Genomic DNA, 16,424 nt, shown 5'->3' with positions numbered 1-16,424 from the left:
TAGTTCTACTGCTCTACTGATTTCTCTTAATTCCAATTGAAGTCTTCCCGTCTTCTCCCACACTGGGATTCCCCAGGTCCAGAGATGTCCATTATACTCTATCTGTTCCAACACATTTGGTTCAAGTGTGGCCATAGCTTTGTGCTGCAATCTTAATTCTGTCCTTGCTGCTTCCTTTACAGGTAGGCTCACACCCCCGGTTCTGCGTGCTGAGCAAGTCCAGCATTGATAGCTGGAGAAAAGGCTGTGCTGAGGTAGTACTAGCAACTCTGAATCTGCCCATCAGCCGAGCCCTTCTTCAAGGCAGGCATTATTGGCCAAATTCTGTGCTTTCCCCCAGGCACTACACAGAGCAGTTATCCTAGTTTATGTCAGTAGAGAGCCGTGTCCTAGAGGAATCAGAGATAATGTTGCCTACAGAACAGCTCTAGCACAGCTGGACAGTGCAGAATTACCAGAGCCTTCCATTTCTCTCTCAGTGCCTCTCAGAGCTCCATACGTGTTATGTCCCTACACTGACACAAACCCACATTTTGGAGCTGGAAGCTGGTGTTGAGTCTTCGCCTGTCTGCAGAGATAGCACTGGCAACAGCAACTAAGCAGTGGGTCTGAAAAGAGTAAAGCAACTTGGTTCGACAGCAGGGTACTAGAGGTTTGTGCAGGACTGCCTGTGAGGCATTGCTGGGGCATGAGGGAGGACAAGGGATATATATATTCAAGCAGCCTGCATCTTTGCTAAGTTCTTTTAATCACACATCAAGTCCAGCTCCAGTGCTCCTAATGCCCCATCTCCCCTCATCTCTTTCCCTCAGGCAACTCTCTAATCTCTTTGACATGCACATTCTGTCTAGTGGCTTTTCTTTACAAATGTCTTTTGTGTTTTGATTCCCCTCCTTTGTGTGCGAATTCCTTCTTTTTCTTTCTGCTGTCCGGGTTGTGCTTGCTAGCTAGATTCGGCGTGTAATGCTATTAGATTGGGATAATCCATGCTTGGTTTATCTGTGTGACTGTCTCTGAAGATTAGTGAAAACCAATGTTATGGGCTAGATAAAGTGAACTGGTTCAGAAGGGCTCTTCTGTCAGTCTGGAGATGCTCAGGAAAATGACAGCAGCTTTTCATTAACGAGATTTGAGTGTAATGTCTTGTAATTTACTTGAGCCCTGTTGGGATACATGTGCCTGGAGGAGACAGGCGAGCTGCGATGCCGTACTTTTTACCCAGTTCACTTCTGCAGGACTGGATGGAACTGAAATCAGCTTAGCACAAGTATGGCAGAGTGCCTGTGGAGCATGTTTTGTTTGTTGTTTGGTAATGAATTGGGTTTTGCGAGTGTTTTACAACTCGGGGGTTGTCTGGGAATTTGAATTTTCTTAACTGAGGCTTTCCAATAACTTCCCTGGCTAGTGATCCATTTTGATGCTGTCTGCAACAACGGTGTCTGGAACATGCTCCAGTTAGATCTATAGACTTAATTTGAGTTTCAACGCACCCAATCTATGTATGAAAGAAGCATAAAATCCCTGTCTGTGTTGTTGTGTCCCTTTAATATCCTCTGCTTGCTCTCCTTGCATGTTGATTACCTGTGGTGGTTGAGATTGTCTGGAGAGGACGGAAGAGAGCTCTGTAAATGGCACCTTCTTTGCAGCATCCGGGAGGACAGCACAGAAGTATGTTTTTCTTGCTCTTATGTCAGTGGTAGGCCACTCTGTAGCGAGCGTGGGGCTTCTTGCTGGCAGCTCTTGGTCTTTCGGTGGTTTCCTGAGGAGAATGGCTTAGAGAGCGGCAGTGCTGGAGAGGGCGGTCTGTGCCTGGCAGGCTTGCTCCAGGGAAGGGAGTCGCAATCCCCTGCAGTGAGATCCCATTTCTAAATCTCTTTCACAGGTGTGGAATGTGCTGTTAACATCAATGAGTGTGAGGAGGGTCCCTGCGAGAATGGAGCTGTCTGTGAGGACGGCATTGCTGACTATACCTGCCACTGTACCCCTAGCCAGGATGGCATTATATGGGGAGGGAAGAACTGCTCTGTCAAGCTCACTGGGTGCCAGACGCACGACTGCCAAAATGAGGCCTTGTGCATCCCAACCTACCAAGCTGAGAGCCACGGCCACCTGTGCCAGTGCCAGCCTGGTTTCTATGATGCCACATGCTCCACACCAACAACGTTTTCCTTTGCTTCCAGAGGGTATCTCCTCATTGAGCTGCCCGTGAACAATCAGAGCAGGAGGGACGTAGCAGGAGATCAGCTTGCCAGCGTGTCCCTCCGGTTCCGAACCACCTTGCCCAGCGCTATCCTTTTTTACCGAGGCCATGAAGCTGAATACTTGTTCCTGGAGCTCTTTGATGGCATTCTGCATGCAGGACTGAAGAGGGAGAATGTTGGGTACCCGCTGCTCCTGGAGGGGCTGAGAGTTGATGATGGCCAGTGGCATAAAGTTGAAGTTGTTCTGCACAGCACTGTGCAGCTGAAGCTCTGGCATGACTCTTGTGATGCGGGTGTCTGCCTGCAGAGCTCTCCTGTCCCACACGGCACCGCTTTGATCCCGCATGCCTTCCTGAACACGTACGTTGGAGGTGCTGAGGATCCGATGGCCAACAACACACAGAGCCAGCAAAGCTTTGTCGGCTGCCTGGAAGACTTTCAGGTAGATGCTGTAGCTGTGCTCCCGGTGGATCTGCCCATGGGTGAGTCCTCCCCAGTGCAGCGGGGCTGTGACCGGACAGAGTGGTGCCTCTCCCAGCCCTGCTTTCATGGCGGGCTGTGTGTGGACCTTTGGGCAACCTTCAGGTGCGACTGTTCTAGGCCTTACGGAGGCCCGGCTTGCTCATACGGTAAGTGCCACATGGTTTACATCTGCCAGCTCCTCTGTCAATCGGTGCTTCAAAGATACTAGATAAGCATTGATGCCAGCTCTGGAAGCAGCATTTTCTACTTGACCAGTGAGAAAACTAAAGCAAAACCTTCTGTAAATAAAATTATCATTGATTCCTTTTCTGTCACTTGCTCCTGCAGGAACGATTGTTGGTTTTGTGGTGCAGATGTTATTCCTTGTTGAGCCAGAGGCTCTGACTTCATCTTTGTATCAGATCTATGTGATTGCAGGAGGGCAGGGAAGTTGTTTTACTGTGAAAAGTTGATCTTGACCTTCTGAGTTAAGGATGAATAGGAATGTATCGCTTTATAGATAAAACACAAAGCGTTATAGGAAGCTCTTTGACAATTTTGAGTTAAAATCATATCTATTTGCTTTTTTTTTTTTTTGTTCCTGTGAGGTTTATATTCATATTTTTTCAGGGTTTTTTTTTCAATCCTGAGCCCTAAACATGGCAAGTACAAAGTTGTTCTGTTAGCACCAAATTTACAAATTTTAAAAGCAACTTTGTAGCTTTAAAGTCCTTGAGTAAATCTGCTAGGTGGCAAGGACTTTGCTAGACCTGTTTTTCCTCTTCTGCTCCTTGGGTGCTTGAATTCATGCCCTCCAGAGAAAGCAAGGACACATTCACCTGCTTCTTAGTTTCACAGACCTGTGTGGGGAGAGAGCATAATTACCTGGATGTAGGTTGAAAATGGTGGGAAGGAAGGTCTTGCCCCATTCATAGGGAGCTGCAGCTTAGAATATCCCTGTGCCAGCTGCATTCCCCTTGTCACTGAGCTGATGTGCGTTTCTTTTCTCTTCTAGAGCGCCCAGCAGCAACATTTGGCCTAGAGAATTCCACCAGCTTTGCCTCTTTCACGCTTTCTGATAGCCTTGGTGCAAACTTCAACATCTCCTTTTTCATTCGTAGTCGGAAACCTAACGGTTTGCTATTGCAAATCAGCAACGAAACTGACCCCTGCCTCACCATATACTTGAAGAATGGCAAGCTGAAGATAGAGATGTTCTCTACAGATGCTGTGACATTTCCAGAAAATGTAGTTGATGGGAGAAGACATTTAGTATCTCTGTCTTTCCAAGGAGGAATGGTTGGTGCTCACCAATCGGACACATATCTGGAGCTAGGACAGCTCGTAGCAAGACCTCTTTTAGCTGGTTATGACGTGTATATTGGTGGACACCCTAACCCAGACAGCGCTGATATGTGGGGAGGCCATTTTAAAGGCTGTTTGCAAGACATCCAACTGAATGGCCACCAAATACAGTTTTTTCAGGTTGAGAACTACAGTCTCCCACAGGAACTCAACAGGACTCAAAATGGTAATCTTGTGAATGGTTGCATCTCTGATAACACCTGCAAGGTATGATGTCTCTCGTTTGTCTCTACATGTGTGCAGTTCTTCATTATAGTTCTGCGATTACAGAAAAGTTTGACTGTTGCTGGTATCAGGAAGATGAGAAGGTTTTTTTTATGCATTGAATGGCACATGGTCCCATATGCCCCTACATCACTCGATATACTACGTACAATTTAAGCACCAAGTTTTCGCTAGCTCCCTTGTAGTTTTTGTAGTTTGTAGAACTTGGGCAGTCTGGCTCTTGTGCTGCCCGCCTCCATTTTGCTGAGCCCACACACGTGTTCCAGACTCCACCAGTAAGCAGTAACCTTTCCAGCTCCTCCCTCCATCCCGTTTCAATTGCACAACCACCTCTTCCCCCAGGAGTTCGTCGCTTCAGCAACGACAGTTCAATGAACTGTCTCCATGGTGCCCTTAGATCAGAAACTGTCTTTCCTTTATGCCACACATGAAGATGGGGAGGCCATACTCCCTAATTTTGCCCTTCTTGCTCATGGTGCTGTAAGGCATTGTCACGCCTCTGGTATTAGGTGTGTCCTTCTAGCGACAGAACTTTGCGAGGTTTTCAGGAGCACTGCAGCTTGTTTCATCTGTTTCTCACCTTTGCTTTTGTGCTTTGTTCTTTTCCAAATTGATGGAGCTCTGCCTAGGGAGTTTCTGTTGATCAGCAGTGCACACAGGGAGAGACAGGCTCTCAGGAATTTCTTGTACAGAGACCCTTGCGCTTCCTTCACTGCTGTTGAGTCGCTATTTTAATTACCCTTCTTTCTTGATTCAAGCTGCTCGTACTAATCTTTGTTGTCAGATTTCCTTCTACTGAATTCTCTTAGATTGCAAAGGTGAATTACGCTGCTCCTAAATTCCGCTATTTTATTTTTCAGTCTGAACCATGTCAGAATGGTGGCAGGTGCATTGTCACCTGGAATGATTTCCATTGCAGCTGTCCAGCAAATTTCACTGGGAAATTTTGTGAAGAGAGAGTCTGGTGTGAAAGTGACCCATGTCCTGAAGCTACCACCTGCGTGGATGTTCTAGCAGGATATGTGTGTAAGTACTGTTCCCTGCTTATGTGTGGGTGAAATCCTTAATATTCACTGTCTGTAAGCAGTATTCCTAGTTTGTAGTGTTGCGATAAATATAAACACATGCCACAAAAAGGAAACTGAGAGCGATGCCTAGGTACACGCTCTTGCAGGCAGCTTGCATTTTATGGATTTACCACCAGGTTCTGATAGAGCAAAGATGGTACTCGAAGGTGTTTTCTTCTGTTACTTTGACTTGATCAGGAAGGAACCTGTGCGCTTTCGTGGAGTGATTGCCTACCTTATTATCATTGCAGTGCAAGGACCATCTTGCTCTCTGTAATGTTCAGCCATTTCTAGAGTCTCAGGTTATTTCACCAAGTAGGACCCAATTAAGTATTGCAAACGTGTCTCAGTTTTCTCCTCAGACAGAATCATAGAGAATGAAGAAAACTAGTTAGCTAACGATGCCCTGATGTGGAGGGAGTGGTGTCTAGTGGCTAGAAAGTGTCCTGGAACTCAGGATGTTGGGGTGTTCCCTGCTCTGCCACTCTCCGCCTCAGCAGCTTTGGATGTATGACTTTCCTGACTTACATTCTAGCTTTTCTAGCAGTAAAAGGGGAATAGTTGTATTTTTTGCACAGTGCCGTGAGACTGATGAGTAAAAATTGCTACAGAAGAGCTGGATATTATTATTAGAGGTAAAATTGTAAACAGGAAGAGCTTTAAGGATGCCAGCAGCTAGGCCTGTAATCCTACTCACACTAAGCTTACGTGATTCTTAAGGGAGGGAACCTGCCAGGAGTTTGCCATTGGTCTGCCTCAAACATGACACCAACTGTCTTTCAAATCCCTTATGCTCTACCCCTTTATTTATAGGTCTGGCTAATGCCACATTTAATAGTTATGCTGCCATTGAATTTACCACCAATGCATCAGTGACTAGAACTCTGAGCAGCCTCCACGTGGATTTCAGAACCAGGGATGAAGATGCTGTTTTGCTTCGGGCTGTGGAAGAAGTGGATTCCCTCCAGATAGCCATTAAGAACTCCTCCCTGCTTGTTGACATCAGGAGTGGGAATAGCATCGAAGGTGTCAGCTTCCTGAGTCAGAAGGCCGTCACGGACGGTGCCTGGCACACCATCTCTGTGTCTATGGAAGAACCATCTGCACTTTCTTCCAGATGGCTGGTTCGTTTGGATGGGTCCGTTAACGTGACTCTGCAGGGAAACGCTGGGAACTTGGACTTCCTCAAGAACAACGCACCGATTGTTCTAGCTGAAAATTTCACTGGCTGCCTAGGACAAGTGAAGATAGGGGGGATCTACCTGCCGTTCACCGCTCACCTCTCGTACCCCCAGCCAGAACAGTTCCAGCAGTCCAGCAGAAGGACCATCCAGCTGGGCTGCACTGGGGCAGATGTTTGCGCTTCTGGCCCGTGCCTCAATGCCGGCACCTGCGAGGACTTGTTCAATTCCTTCAGCTGTGCCTGCAGTGCTGGCTGGGAGGGGCTGCTGTGCGAGTCCAACATTGACGACTGCCAGTCAAGCCCATGCGTTCATGGGGACTGTGTCGATGCAGTAGCAGATTTTCAGTGTGAATGCTTCCGGGGATACATTGGGAAGAAGTGTGACATCAACGTCGATGACTGTGTGCGGCACCAGTGCCTGAATGGAGCTACCTGCATTGACGGGGTTTATGGCTACTCCTGCAAGTGCCCTCCTCAGTATTCGGGACCTCGCTGCGAGTAAGTGCCTTGCTTGGTTTGATGCAGGGGTCAGGAGCCCCCAGATAAATTGGACTTTTACTCTGGGAAAATTTTTCATTGCAAGTATCTGGTAGGTAAAGCACCTAAATTCTGCTGTGAATTGGAAGGTGCTGTCCAGGCTCAGATCCTCGCTGAAAGGTGCTCAGCCTCATACAGGATAAGGATTCTTCCTTTTTACATGGGTTATCCCCATGCTACATTTCAGAGCTGTTTAAAGTGCAAGTGTTGTAGCCTGTTGTCACTTCCCTCTTGCACTCCCTAAGAAATCCATCTTCTCCAGGTTTTGACTCCCCTCTGACATATTCCTGCATTGATTTAAAACAAAACAGAGCAAACAAACGAAAAAAGCCCGCTGGCCTGCTTATGAAATGAAAGAGCTTCCCAGCCGCCAGAGGATGGAGCAGGCCGTATTCTGAAGTTTCAGGTGGCCAGAATGTCCTGGAGTGACAGAAATGGTCCCAGTGAGGATGGGTTCCTGGGCAGAGTGCAGAAGAGGGACAATCAAATCTCTGCTGAGAATGCTGTTTTTGATAAACCTTTGACACTGGGTTTACAGAGATTACCTGTAGCAGGAGTTCCTAACTGTGGTTATTTTTGCTACTAGTGGTGCACAGCCGACTTTCAAGTGATACTCAGCCTACCTGTGAGCAGAAAGCGGCCGGTGCTAATGAAGGTGCCCATTGCTACTACTTCTGCAAAAACAAGCCTTACAAATATTTTCCTATAATATTATAGCTAAAAATACACACGCACTCCTAGACTGATTAACAGCATTCCTTCAGCAAAGGCCTAGGTTGTATTGGCATTGGTCCTAAGACTAAGGGCATTGTTTGTGTGTATTGGTTAAAAAAATGTCTATTTGAGTATCCTGTTCCTTATCAAATGTGTACCGGAAGGAAAAAGTTTCTTTACCTGTCACCTTACTGCCCGTACTGCTTAGCAGTGCCCATTTCATGATCCCTCCGTGGAGCTCATGTAAAATTTGGTGGGAAATCAGTATGGAGTCAGGAGGAGGGCTGGATTTTTTTGATAAGATCTATATTTATAGCATTTGTATTAGTTTGGAAAAAATCCAGCATATTTGAGTCACAAAGCTACGTCTAATATCGGTAAAGGAAGCACGAACCAACATGTTACTCAGACTTCCATCTACTTGCGCCTGTTCAAATGGAACTTTGAGATAAATACTGAGGTGGCTGAGCTTCAGTTATCCATCTGCCCAGGTCAAATTTCCTGTTGTTCTTCCTTCACTCTGCTGTGGGCAGTTATCGAGTGCTTGCATTCTCCTTTTTGTGGCCTAGCTGTGCTGCAGTTTGGTATTCCAACAGTGTCCCGTCTCTGTTTATATTTTCATCAGCGAGAATAGGCAACTATGTGAAAAAAGTCCTAGTACTGCTACAGCTCCTGCATGTTCTCTGGGCATGCTCAAAGTAATACTCTGATATTATGGACGATTCCTGAGACTATTCCCTTCTCTTCCCTTCTCCACTTGTGCCGAACTCCTTCCTAGAAATACCAATGACTGTGCTCATGACCCTCGCCAGCCCAGTCTCCACTTTCGCCCTCCCCAAAACCTGATTGCTTTAAAGGCTGCCTCTTGCTTTTCCCAGATGGCCGTTCCCACCCGAGCAATGTGGCAGGAACTTCACCTGTCTGAATGGTGGCAAGTGCATCAGCGAGAGCTGGGGAGCCAACTGCAGCTGCAAGCCAGGTTTCGCTGGGAGGAAGTAAGTGCTGTTTTTGTGATGCCTGCAAAGGAGCTAGTGCTCTGATTCTAACGTCGGTGGGATAGCCGAGCAGGTTCGAGTCATCCTCTTATATATCCTTTTGCCATTCAAACAACTGCTCCACAACTGTAAACTAGCTGTTATTTTTAGAAGAGGCAGGCTTGCGATGATCCTGCTGACAATACCAATTTTTGCAGTGTGAACTGCTTCCACGTAGTTCTTGTGCCTCATGAGAATTCATTAACTGTGTTAGAGACCCACACTGGCTTCAGTCCTACCGAAACGGCAAAAGGAGGATTGGTATGAATGGGTACAACTTTCATGTTGTTGGACCCTGGAGAAAGCACCTGAAAAAGATGCAACAGGAATTTTTCAAATAAATGAGGCTTTTGTGGACTGTATGATCTTGTGTTCTATGGCACGAGAACATACGTGAGAAATTTCATTTAATTCTAATACTCTTTTCCTTTCCAGTTGTCAAATTAATATAAACAAGTGTGATCCCAACCCTTGCCAGAACGGAGGTACGTGTCAAGACTCTGAGAACAAATACGAGTGTTTGTGCAGCGCCAGCTACACGGGAGAGCGCTGCGACATTAACGTAAGCACTTCCCTTCGCTCGCGGAGCTCCTGTCTGTTCTTCCAGCCTGTGCGCGGTGAGGAGCGGCAGAAGTAGGCTTAGCAGAGTCCTTGGGTGGCGGGGCATTGGCGAGACTGCCTGCGTGTCGCACGGTCCCCTGCGTGTGCCTTGGCTAAAGCACGCTGGGGACCACACTTAGGAAATCAGCCGGTACCAAAGAAACCTGAAGGGGGAAATTACTTTTTCTTTGCCATGCTGTTGCACGTTACTCTCCAGCATGTAAGCAACCGCAGCAAATGCTTTTCAGTATCTGCATGGGCTGCCAGGTGGTTTTCAGGGCTGTCTCTGCAACTTTCCTTAGATTTTACGACTCCTTGGATAGTAATCAAACTACTGCAGCTGGACCTGTAGAAAGGAGGTACTACTTATATCTCCCCCCAGGTTCCTGGAGAATGGGATTTCAGCTGGCATTTTATCTTGGATGAGATAGTTACAAAGCACCTTCCCTCTCCCGAGACCATCTGGGTAGAAACAGATGTGTTTGGAGAAGGGAAGTCAGATGAAGTCAGGCTAGAAGTGATTGAAGTAAAAGTAAAAAAGTAGCATCCTTTATCTGCTGAGCCTGCTTCTGACCCCGTGGAGCTGGTGGATGGGCAGTCTCAGCGATGCTTTTCCTTTTCTGCATAAGCAAAGCATTGCTGTTCAAGGCTGAAATCCTTCCCGTGTGGAAGTTGTTAAATCGTACGCGCGCTTTTTCTCTGTAAAGCTGTTGCATGGACAGGTAGCTTGTCTGGTAACCTGGGAATGTACTAACCCACACTGCATGGAAAAGGCTGTGCGCTGAGGTGGGGTTTGCTGCTGTTGCTGTTACTAAGGGTTCTGTAACGCACGTGCCACGAGGTCACTCCCGACACTTCCAGTTTGCATGCGTAGACTCCTTCAGGCCTCTGTCTCCTCTGTCCCAGGACGCTTCTTGTAGATTCCTTGTATTCGTTTTCATCGTCCCCGTTACTTTTTGCAGAACTGGCTGTCTTTTCCCTCACAAAAGGCCAGTGGCTGTGGTGGGGGCAGGCGGGAGGACGAGGTATGGCTGTTGGCTGTGTCTGCAATTACTGGTAGTTGTAGAAGCGAAGGGCTGTGAGCTGCGCTCTCTTGCTCTTTCTCCCTCCCACCAACAGCAGCAACTAAAGAGCGTGCAAGCGGCAGCAGGGCGGACTGCTAAAAACTCCTGTAGTGTTGGTACTGTGACTAATCTGCGTGCTGTGCAAAACGAGAACTAACCCCTAGCACGTCGCTTGAGTTTTGGCAGGCTCAGAGAATCAACTTGAACTTCAGTCGCTTGAAAATGTCAGAAGGACTCCGGGTACTCGGGGAATGTTCCTTCTGGTCTGTAATGCTTTGCGACATTGGCACAGACTGTGTGGCATCCAAAAGCTGTAAACAATCAAGCTTGAATTCTTTTGTTTTTATCTGTAAGGTGGCAGATATACTACTTTTAGCAGTAAGGAATATTTCTTATTTTTAGGCTTATTGTAATTTTAAAGCTTTCTTTAATGACAAAAATTCCACAATTTTTAAAATTCTTTGTTGCTGTGTTCCATACCATCCTTAATTCCACCAGAATCTCAAAAATACTCATTGGCTACCTTTCTCTCCTCGGTACTTGGGCCTTTTATTGTCTCCATCTCCCATCCATGTACTGACCTCTTTAACATCCTCCCCTTCCTGCTGCAAGTTGTCTTCAAGTCTGTTCCGTAGCATTTTGTATAGTGTGGACATTAAAGTATGTGCCTTTGTAATTTAAAAGTTTTCAGCTACAAATTCAATGGAGCTAGTACTCGCCATTCACTATTTAAATTATTTAAAATGTTTTGCCCTAGGATTTCATAAAGTTCCTGCAAGGTATGTCAGTTCTTGGGGTTGTATCCTAGTCTTTCCTCTGGCTTTGAGATTTGTTAACTGTTAAGCCTGAAACTTATTACAGCTCCCTGTCCCAGGATCTTCCAGGAAGCACTGAAACACAAGTCTGCCTACGACCTTGTTGTAGTGGATAGTTTAATAGCTAAATAAATTCTCTACCTTGCCATCAGAGGCATCGTTGAACTTTTTTTTTAGTACCATTCTCTTGCTCGGGGAAATTTTCTGGGGCTACTGAAAATTCACGTTACTCTGCATTAACTCTTCAGTTTTACAATTTTTTTGCAACGTGGATTAGATCTTTTCTAGTGACACCTATGTATTTTATTCTGATATTGGTAAGGAGGCCCCTTAAAAGATTTCCACCGTGGATGCTGAATGTACTGGCACTTGAATCTTAAGGGGCTGGCCTGCTGTGAAAACCCATAAGCAAAGAGGAGAATATGGAGCGTGTGATATTATTTGGACAGTTTCACCTCACCTAACAAGGCCTGAAGCGTTGCTCAGACTCTCGCTACGGCTGTTCTAGCTGTAACGAACTGCTGTGCGTTATCTTCGTTAGCAAGTGGCGTGCATGGGACGGCTTTGTAGCAATTTTACAGCTCCAGGATTGGTCCCATAAATTGTCTGCACTTAGTTTTGCTGCCTCCATGCCGGTGAGCTGCCCAGCTCAGGAAATCCTCTCTTTTCTTCCTTGTGGTAATTCTGTCCGTGTGCCCTGCATGAATTATTGTAATGGTATTAGCTGTTCCATCGGTAAATCTGTTTGTAACTAACTCTGCCCTGTTACAGAGTGTCATTGGTGTCACTAGTTTTGAATTAGAAAGAAAAATTCAGAACTTGTTCCCGTCTTTGTCTTAAAAATAGTCTGTTTTAAAAAATAAGTTTGAACGTGTTTTGCTGAGAGATTAACGAATGAACGTGAGCACGCTCTGTGCAGGTGCCCTCAAGCCCTGTACTTGTTCCTTGCTTGGCCTTTTCCATTCAGGCACAGATCTGCTGCTTTTTTTAAAAAAATTTCCCCTCTAATCTGACCATTTTGGGTTCTTCGACTTAAGTTATTGTAACCACTGGAGTTTCATTGTTTCTCCGTTAATTTCTTTTACAGAAAGGGACTCCAGGTGCTCTCTTCCCCTCCCCACTAATTGAAGTAGCTGTCCCTGTAGCCTGTGGCTCTTTACTGCTGCTCAGTATTGGTCTCATTTTCATGATTCTCACTGCAAGGAAGAGGCGCCAATCAGAGGGAACCTACAGCCCCAGTCAGCAAGAAGTGGCAGGAGCTCGGCTGGAGATGGACAGTGTCCTAAAAGTGCCACCTGAAGAGCGGTTAATATAGGCACTACCATGACAAGGAGATGCACCCGCAAGGTCTGCTTTGACCTTGGCCTCTTTCCAGCACTTGCAGCAGCAGATCCGCCCTCTCTCAGTTTCCTTAAGGCATGGTAATGAAGACCTGGACGTAGCAGTGCAAGGCAGGCTGCGCAGGCAGTAGCTGTTCCAGCTGGGTCAGTTAACGGAGTCGGCTGCGCAGCGCGGCTCAAAGGCAGCCTCTTGCCGCCCCTCGTTCTGCCCCAAGGACCGCGCGTCCCTGCGCCTCCGCAGGAGCTGTGGGGCGCATCTGCTCTGGAGTTGCTCTGGCTCCGTTCCACCTTCCAGGCAGCAATGGCATAGTGAAATCTGCTTTAAAAGGCAGGGTTAAATTAGGCACTAAGTTACAGATTAAGAGCTGCATATAGTTTTAAGGAGCGCTGTATAGAGGTTATTTATGACTGGTTTGTACATACTGTTCTGATTTTGTCAACAACTGAAATGCACTCAAAGCTTTTTCAGCTCAGGTGTATGAGGTCTTCACAAGCAGTCGGTCTTCAACAGCAACAGCAGCTGTGAACTCCTGCCCTGCGACAGCCACAGTGTTACAGGGAATTGTCAGGAATTACTGAAATCATTGTACAAATCGATGCTCTACGAAGCGATCACCGTTAGACATTCCCACGGGTACCGCGCAGGAGAGGGGCAGTTGGAACTCTGGGGGTTTGTGGGCCGGTGCTGGAGCTATCGGCAGTACCTGTTGCTGAATTTACTGCTTGCGTGGCGGGGGGAGAGGTGAGCAGGAAAAGGGTCACCAGCCTGCTTCTGTATTCCCTGGGCTCGTGTGATGGGGAGGGGACAGTGATCGGGGGCAGCTCCTGCCTGGCACAGCTTAGAGGGGTGCTGGGACTGGGGTGAGGGATGTGGAATGCAGCGCTGTCCCCGTGGAAGCTCTGAGTAACTCCCTGTTCTACCGCAGCAGCCGGTGTGGGCGCATCTTAGCAACTCCTCCGTGGTGGGAGCAGTCGGGGCTGCAGGGGCTGCCCTTCTCCTTGCAGTCGTTGCAGCCACGGCGATTGCCATGAAGAGGAGGAGAGCAACTCAGGGAACATACAGCCCAAGCCGTCAAGAAAAAGATGGGGCTCGAGTGGAAATGTGGAACGTAATCAAGATGCCACCGACCGAGAGGCTGATATAAGAACTGGGGTCACGCAAGAGGTGCTGTGTCATCCTTCAGCAACCACAGAACTGCTGCAGCGTCTCCGTCTTAGGTCTTGAGATGTGTTTTTGTAGGACAGGTCTGTACTGCTTTACGCTACTTCATAGGCTACAGGCAACTCCCTGCTGTTACTTGGCAGTAAGATTCAGCTGCTTGAACGAGCTCGGTTATTGCAGCTTATCCCATAAAACATTTGTATAAAATTCGTCTGCCAGCAAGAGCGGTAAAGTCTGGGAGAAAAAAAAAAAGCTCTGGAGGGGCCAGTGGAGGAGAGGAAGGAAGCAGGGGCTGTGGCCGAGTGGGAGGGTACGCGGGACCGCTCGGAGAACGCGACACCGTGTGTCAGCAGCAGGAGCGGTGGCCGGGCCGCCGCTGCCTCTCCCTCCGCCAGGCAAAGGCTCGTAGCCCTCGTAACCGTCGCAGCCACGCAGTCAACATTAAACAGCGCCACGCAAATAAGTGAGGAGGGTTGAATTAATGGAAATTAAACCCCTATATTAAGAAATGATGTGAATAATGTGGTTGTTTCAAAAAACACGTGCCCGTGCCTCCTCTGCAAAGTGAAGACAGGTGACTGACTGATGGGAGAGAGTTCCTAGAGCTGCTGCTGTCCTTCCCTAACTAGGCCAGAGAAATGACGTTACCAGGCAGTAAGGACCACTCTGCTATATTAGACACTTCTACTGAGTGTTTTCCTAGGACTAGACTAAACCACAGGAATATTTTAAGTGCCTTCCTGAGACTGAGTTGCCAGTTACAGTATTAACTTTCTTGAAAGGAGGGTGTTTATATGTAGAAAAACTGCTGACTTTCTTTGCTGAGACTTTGCAGCAAGGTTGGGGTCAGCAGGCGGGACGCTTCCCCCGTCCGTCCACCGCTGCGCGGAGCAGGCTGCCTCCCGGGCAGGAGCTGGCCCTTAGCAGGAGACGCAGCGTTTGAACATCGGGTGACGCTTGCTTGTGCGAGGAGGGGAGAAGGAGATGTTTCAAGGCCCGCGCCTCGCGGGACAGACAGGTTTGGGCTTGTCAGTACGGAGGAGTGGAATTTAGTTAACTAACGTAGTGACCTTTAACACGAAACCAGGGTTTGTGCTGTCCTGAGACACAGCATTCATTTTCCACATTGCCCTAAAAAAGATATTTATTTTGTGGCTTTACTTCTTTGTTACTGTTCTAGCTGTTGAGTGTGCTGTTTCTTCTTTAGCATAACCTGGCAGAGCCCGTGGAAAGAAATGCAGCAGAGCAGGCCAAATAAGGTCTAAAATCATGAGTGCTGCAGGCTAATTATTACAACTATTGGTGAGAAATATTTTAGAAAACAGTACCTGCTTTTTAATCTCCAAAATACTACTAATAAGCAGGCTGTGAATCTGCCCACCGTAGCTAATCGCCACCGGAAGAAAATGCTGTTCTGTTTTGCTCTTGGATTTTTTTTTTTTACTGTAGCCATAAATTTTTCTGTCATTGTAAGCAAAGGGAAGAGTACGAAACTGCTGATCAGGTCTGGCCGCTTAAGAACAGGTCTGCTGCACGCACACAACTGCTGATACAAGATGAAGAATGAAACTTTTGGAAAATGGAAAAAATCAAACCCTTGGGAGACAAGATAATATTTAGTGTGTAAGATCACCTTCCCTCTAATACTGAGGAGAAGTTGAAAGAGCAAGTGGCGATCCCAGCGTGGCCGTGGGTTGGAAAGGAGCGGGACACAGTGCTGATAAAGAAAGGAATGACCTGGCTGCAGTTTGGCGAGCTTGCTAGCGCTTTATTTATTAGTAATAACACTGTGGTTACTTCTGATATGAATGATTTGCTCTGTGTATTTTCCAGATGCTATTTAGGAAGGTCTAATCCACTTCCAGAATAGAGGCAGGTATGCTGCCCAGTCATCTTGCTGCAGTGGAACTAGTTAGACTGCGCGCCTTAGGAAAAAGGTGAGCGTAGCTTTGTGCAACAGGGGAACAAACCACGGAAGCAGGCAGCGCTTTTTGGGAGAGCAGCTCTGAAGGGGCAGGCCCCACGGGCTGCGCTGGCTGTGAGCTGTGGCTCTGCAGAAACACAAACTCGCCCTTGCTCGGAGTCTGCCCCTGCCTTAAGGGTGAGGAGGGACCGGCAGCCCCCAGGGCAGGGGGCTGCTCCAGGAGCCCGGGGCAGAGCACCCGCGCCCGGGCAGAGCCCTGCTGCGTAGCCTTTACTTAAATGCAAAGGTAGGTGCGTGTTTCTTCACCCCATAATGACCCGTCATAAACCTACAGCAAGCTTAGAATATGTTTTGGGTTGCTGAGAACTCAGACCTGATTAACCTCCAGGTCGTTACATTTGAGCTCCGCTCCATTTTTTGTGTTTAAATGGTAGAAAATTGAAGGCAGCGGCGGGAACTTAATGACCCAATATTACTCCAGCCTGTGTTACTTTGAGAAGAAAACCCGAACTGTGTTATAAGACCTGACTGTTACTAAGCTACTGAAATATCCTGAAAGGCAACAAGCAGCTACAAACCCCACAACAGCAGAGACATCTAAAAAGCAGCAAATTGCGAGCAGCGAGTCTGTGCATCCCCTGCTGTTCCTGGGCAGCAGCAGGAGGCTCCTCCGCGCTTGCTTTGCAGCATTAGCAGAGCAGCTGTTTTTATTTCCAGCACCCAAAGCCAGT

At 47.5% G+C, this 16,424-nt stretch overlaps 1 protein-coding gene across 7 annotated transcripts in view; it reads left to right on the top strand.

Moving 5' to 3' along the window:
- CRB2 (crumbs cell polarity complex component 2) overlaps nucleotides 1-16,424 on the top strand; it is a gene marked incomplete at its 5' end in the record, with an annotated part of 77,091 nt that extends 60,667 nt beyond the window's left edge. For 5 of the 7 annotated variants that reach the window (XM_082327784.1, XM_082327786.1, XM_082327783.1 and 2 more), the window contains 7 exons: nucleotides 1,883-2,830; nucleotides 3,679-4,235; nucleotides 5,114-5,279; nucleotides 6,134-7,001; nucleotides 8,633-8,749; nucleotides 9,224-9,350; nucleotides 12,355-13,624. In XM_082327784.1, coding sequence (XP_082183910.1) covers nucleotides 1,883-2,830; nucleotides 3,679-4,235; nucleotides 5,114-5,279; nucleotides 6,134-7,001; nucleotides 8,633-8,749; nucleotides 9,224-9,350; nucleotides 12,355-12,582 — 3,011 coding nt within the window. In that variant the 3' untranslated portion in view covers nucleotides 12,583-13,624. Of the gene's footprint in view, nucleotides 1-1,882; nucleotides 2,831-3,678; nucleotides 4,236-5,113; nucleotides 5,280-6,133; nucleotides 7,002-8,632; nucleotides 8,750-9,223; nucleotides 9,351-12,354 lie in introns of all 7 variants that reach the window. The other 2 variants (XM_082327782.1, XM_082327787.1) reach the window with 2 other exon arrangements.

The sequence above is a fragment of the Platalea leucorodia genome (assembly GCF_965183815.1).
Source record: "Platalea leucorodia genome assembly, chromosome: 15".
Lineage (NCBI taxonomy): Eukaryota > Metazoa > Chordata > Aves > Pelecaniformes > Threskiornithidae > Platalea > Platalea leucorodia.
The sequence above is the reverse complement of the archived record's forward strand: the minus strand, read 5'-3'. Positions and strand labels throughout refer to the sequence as shown.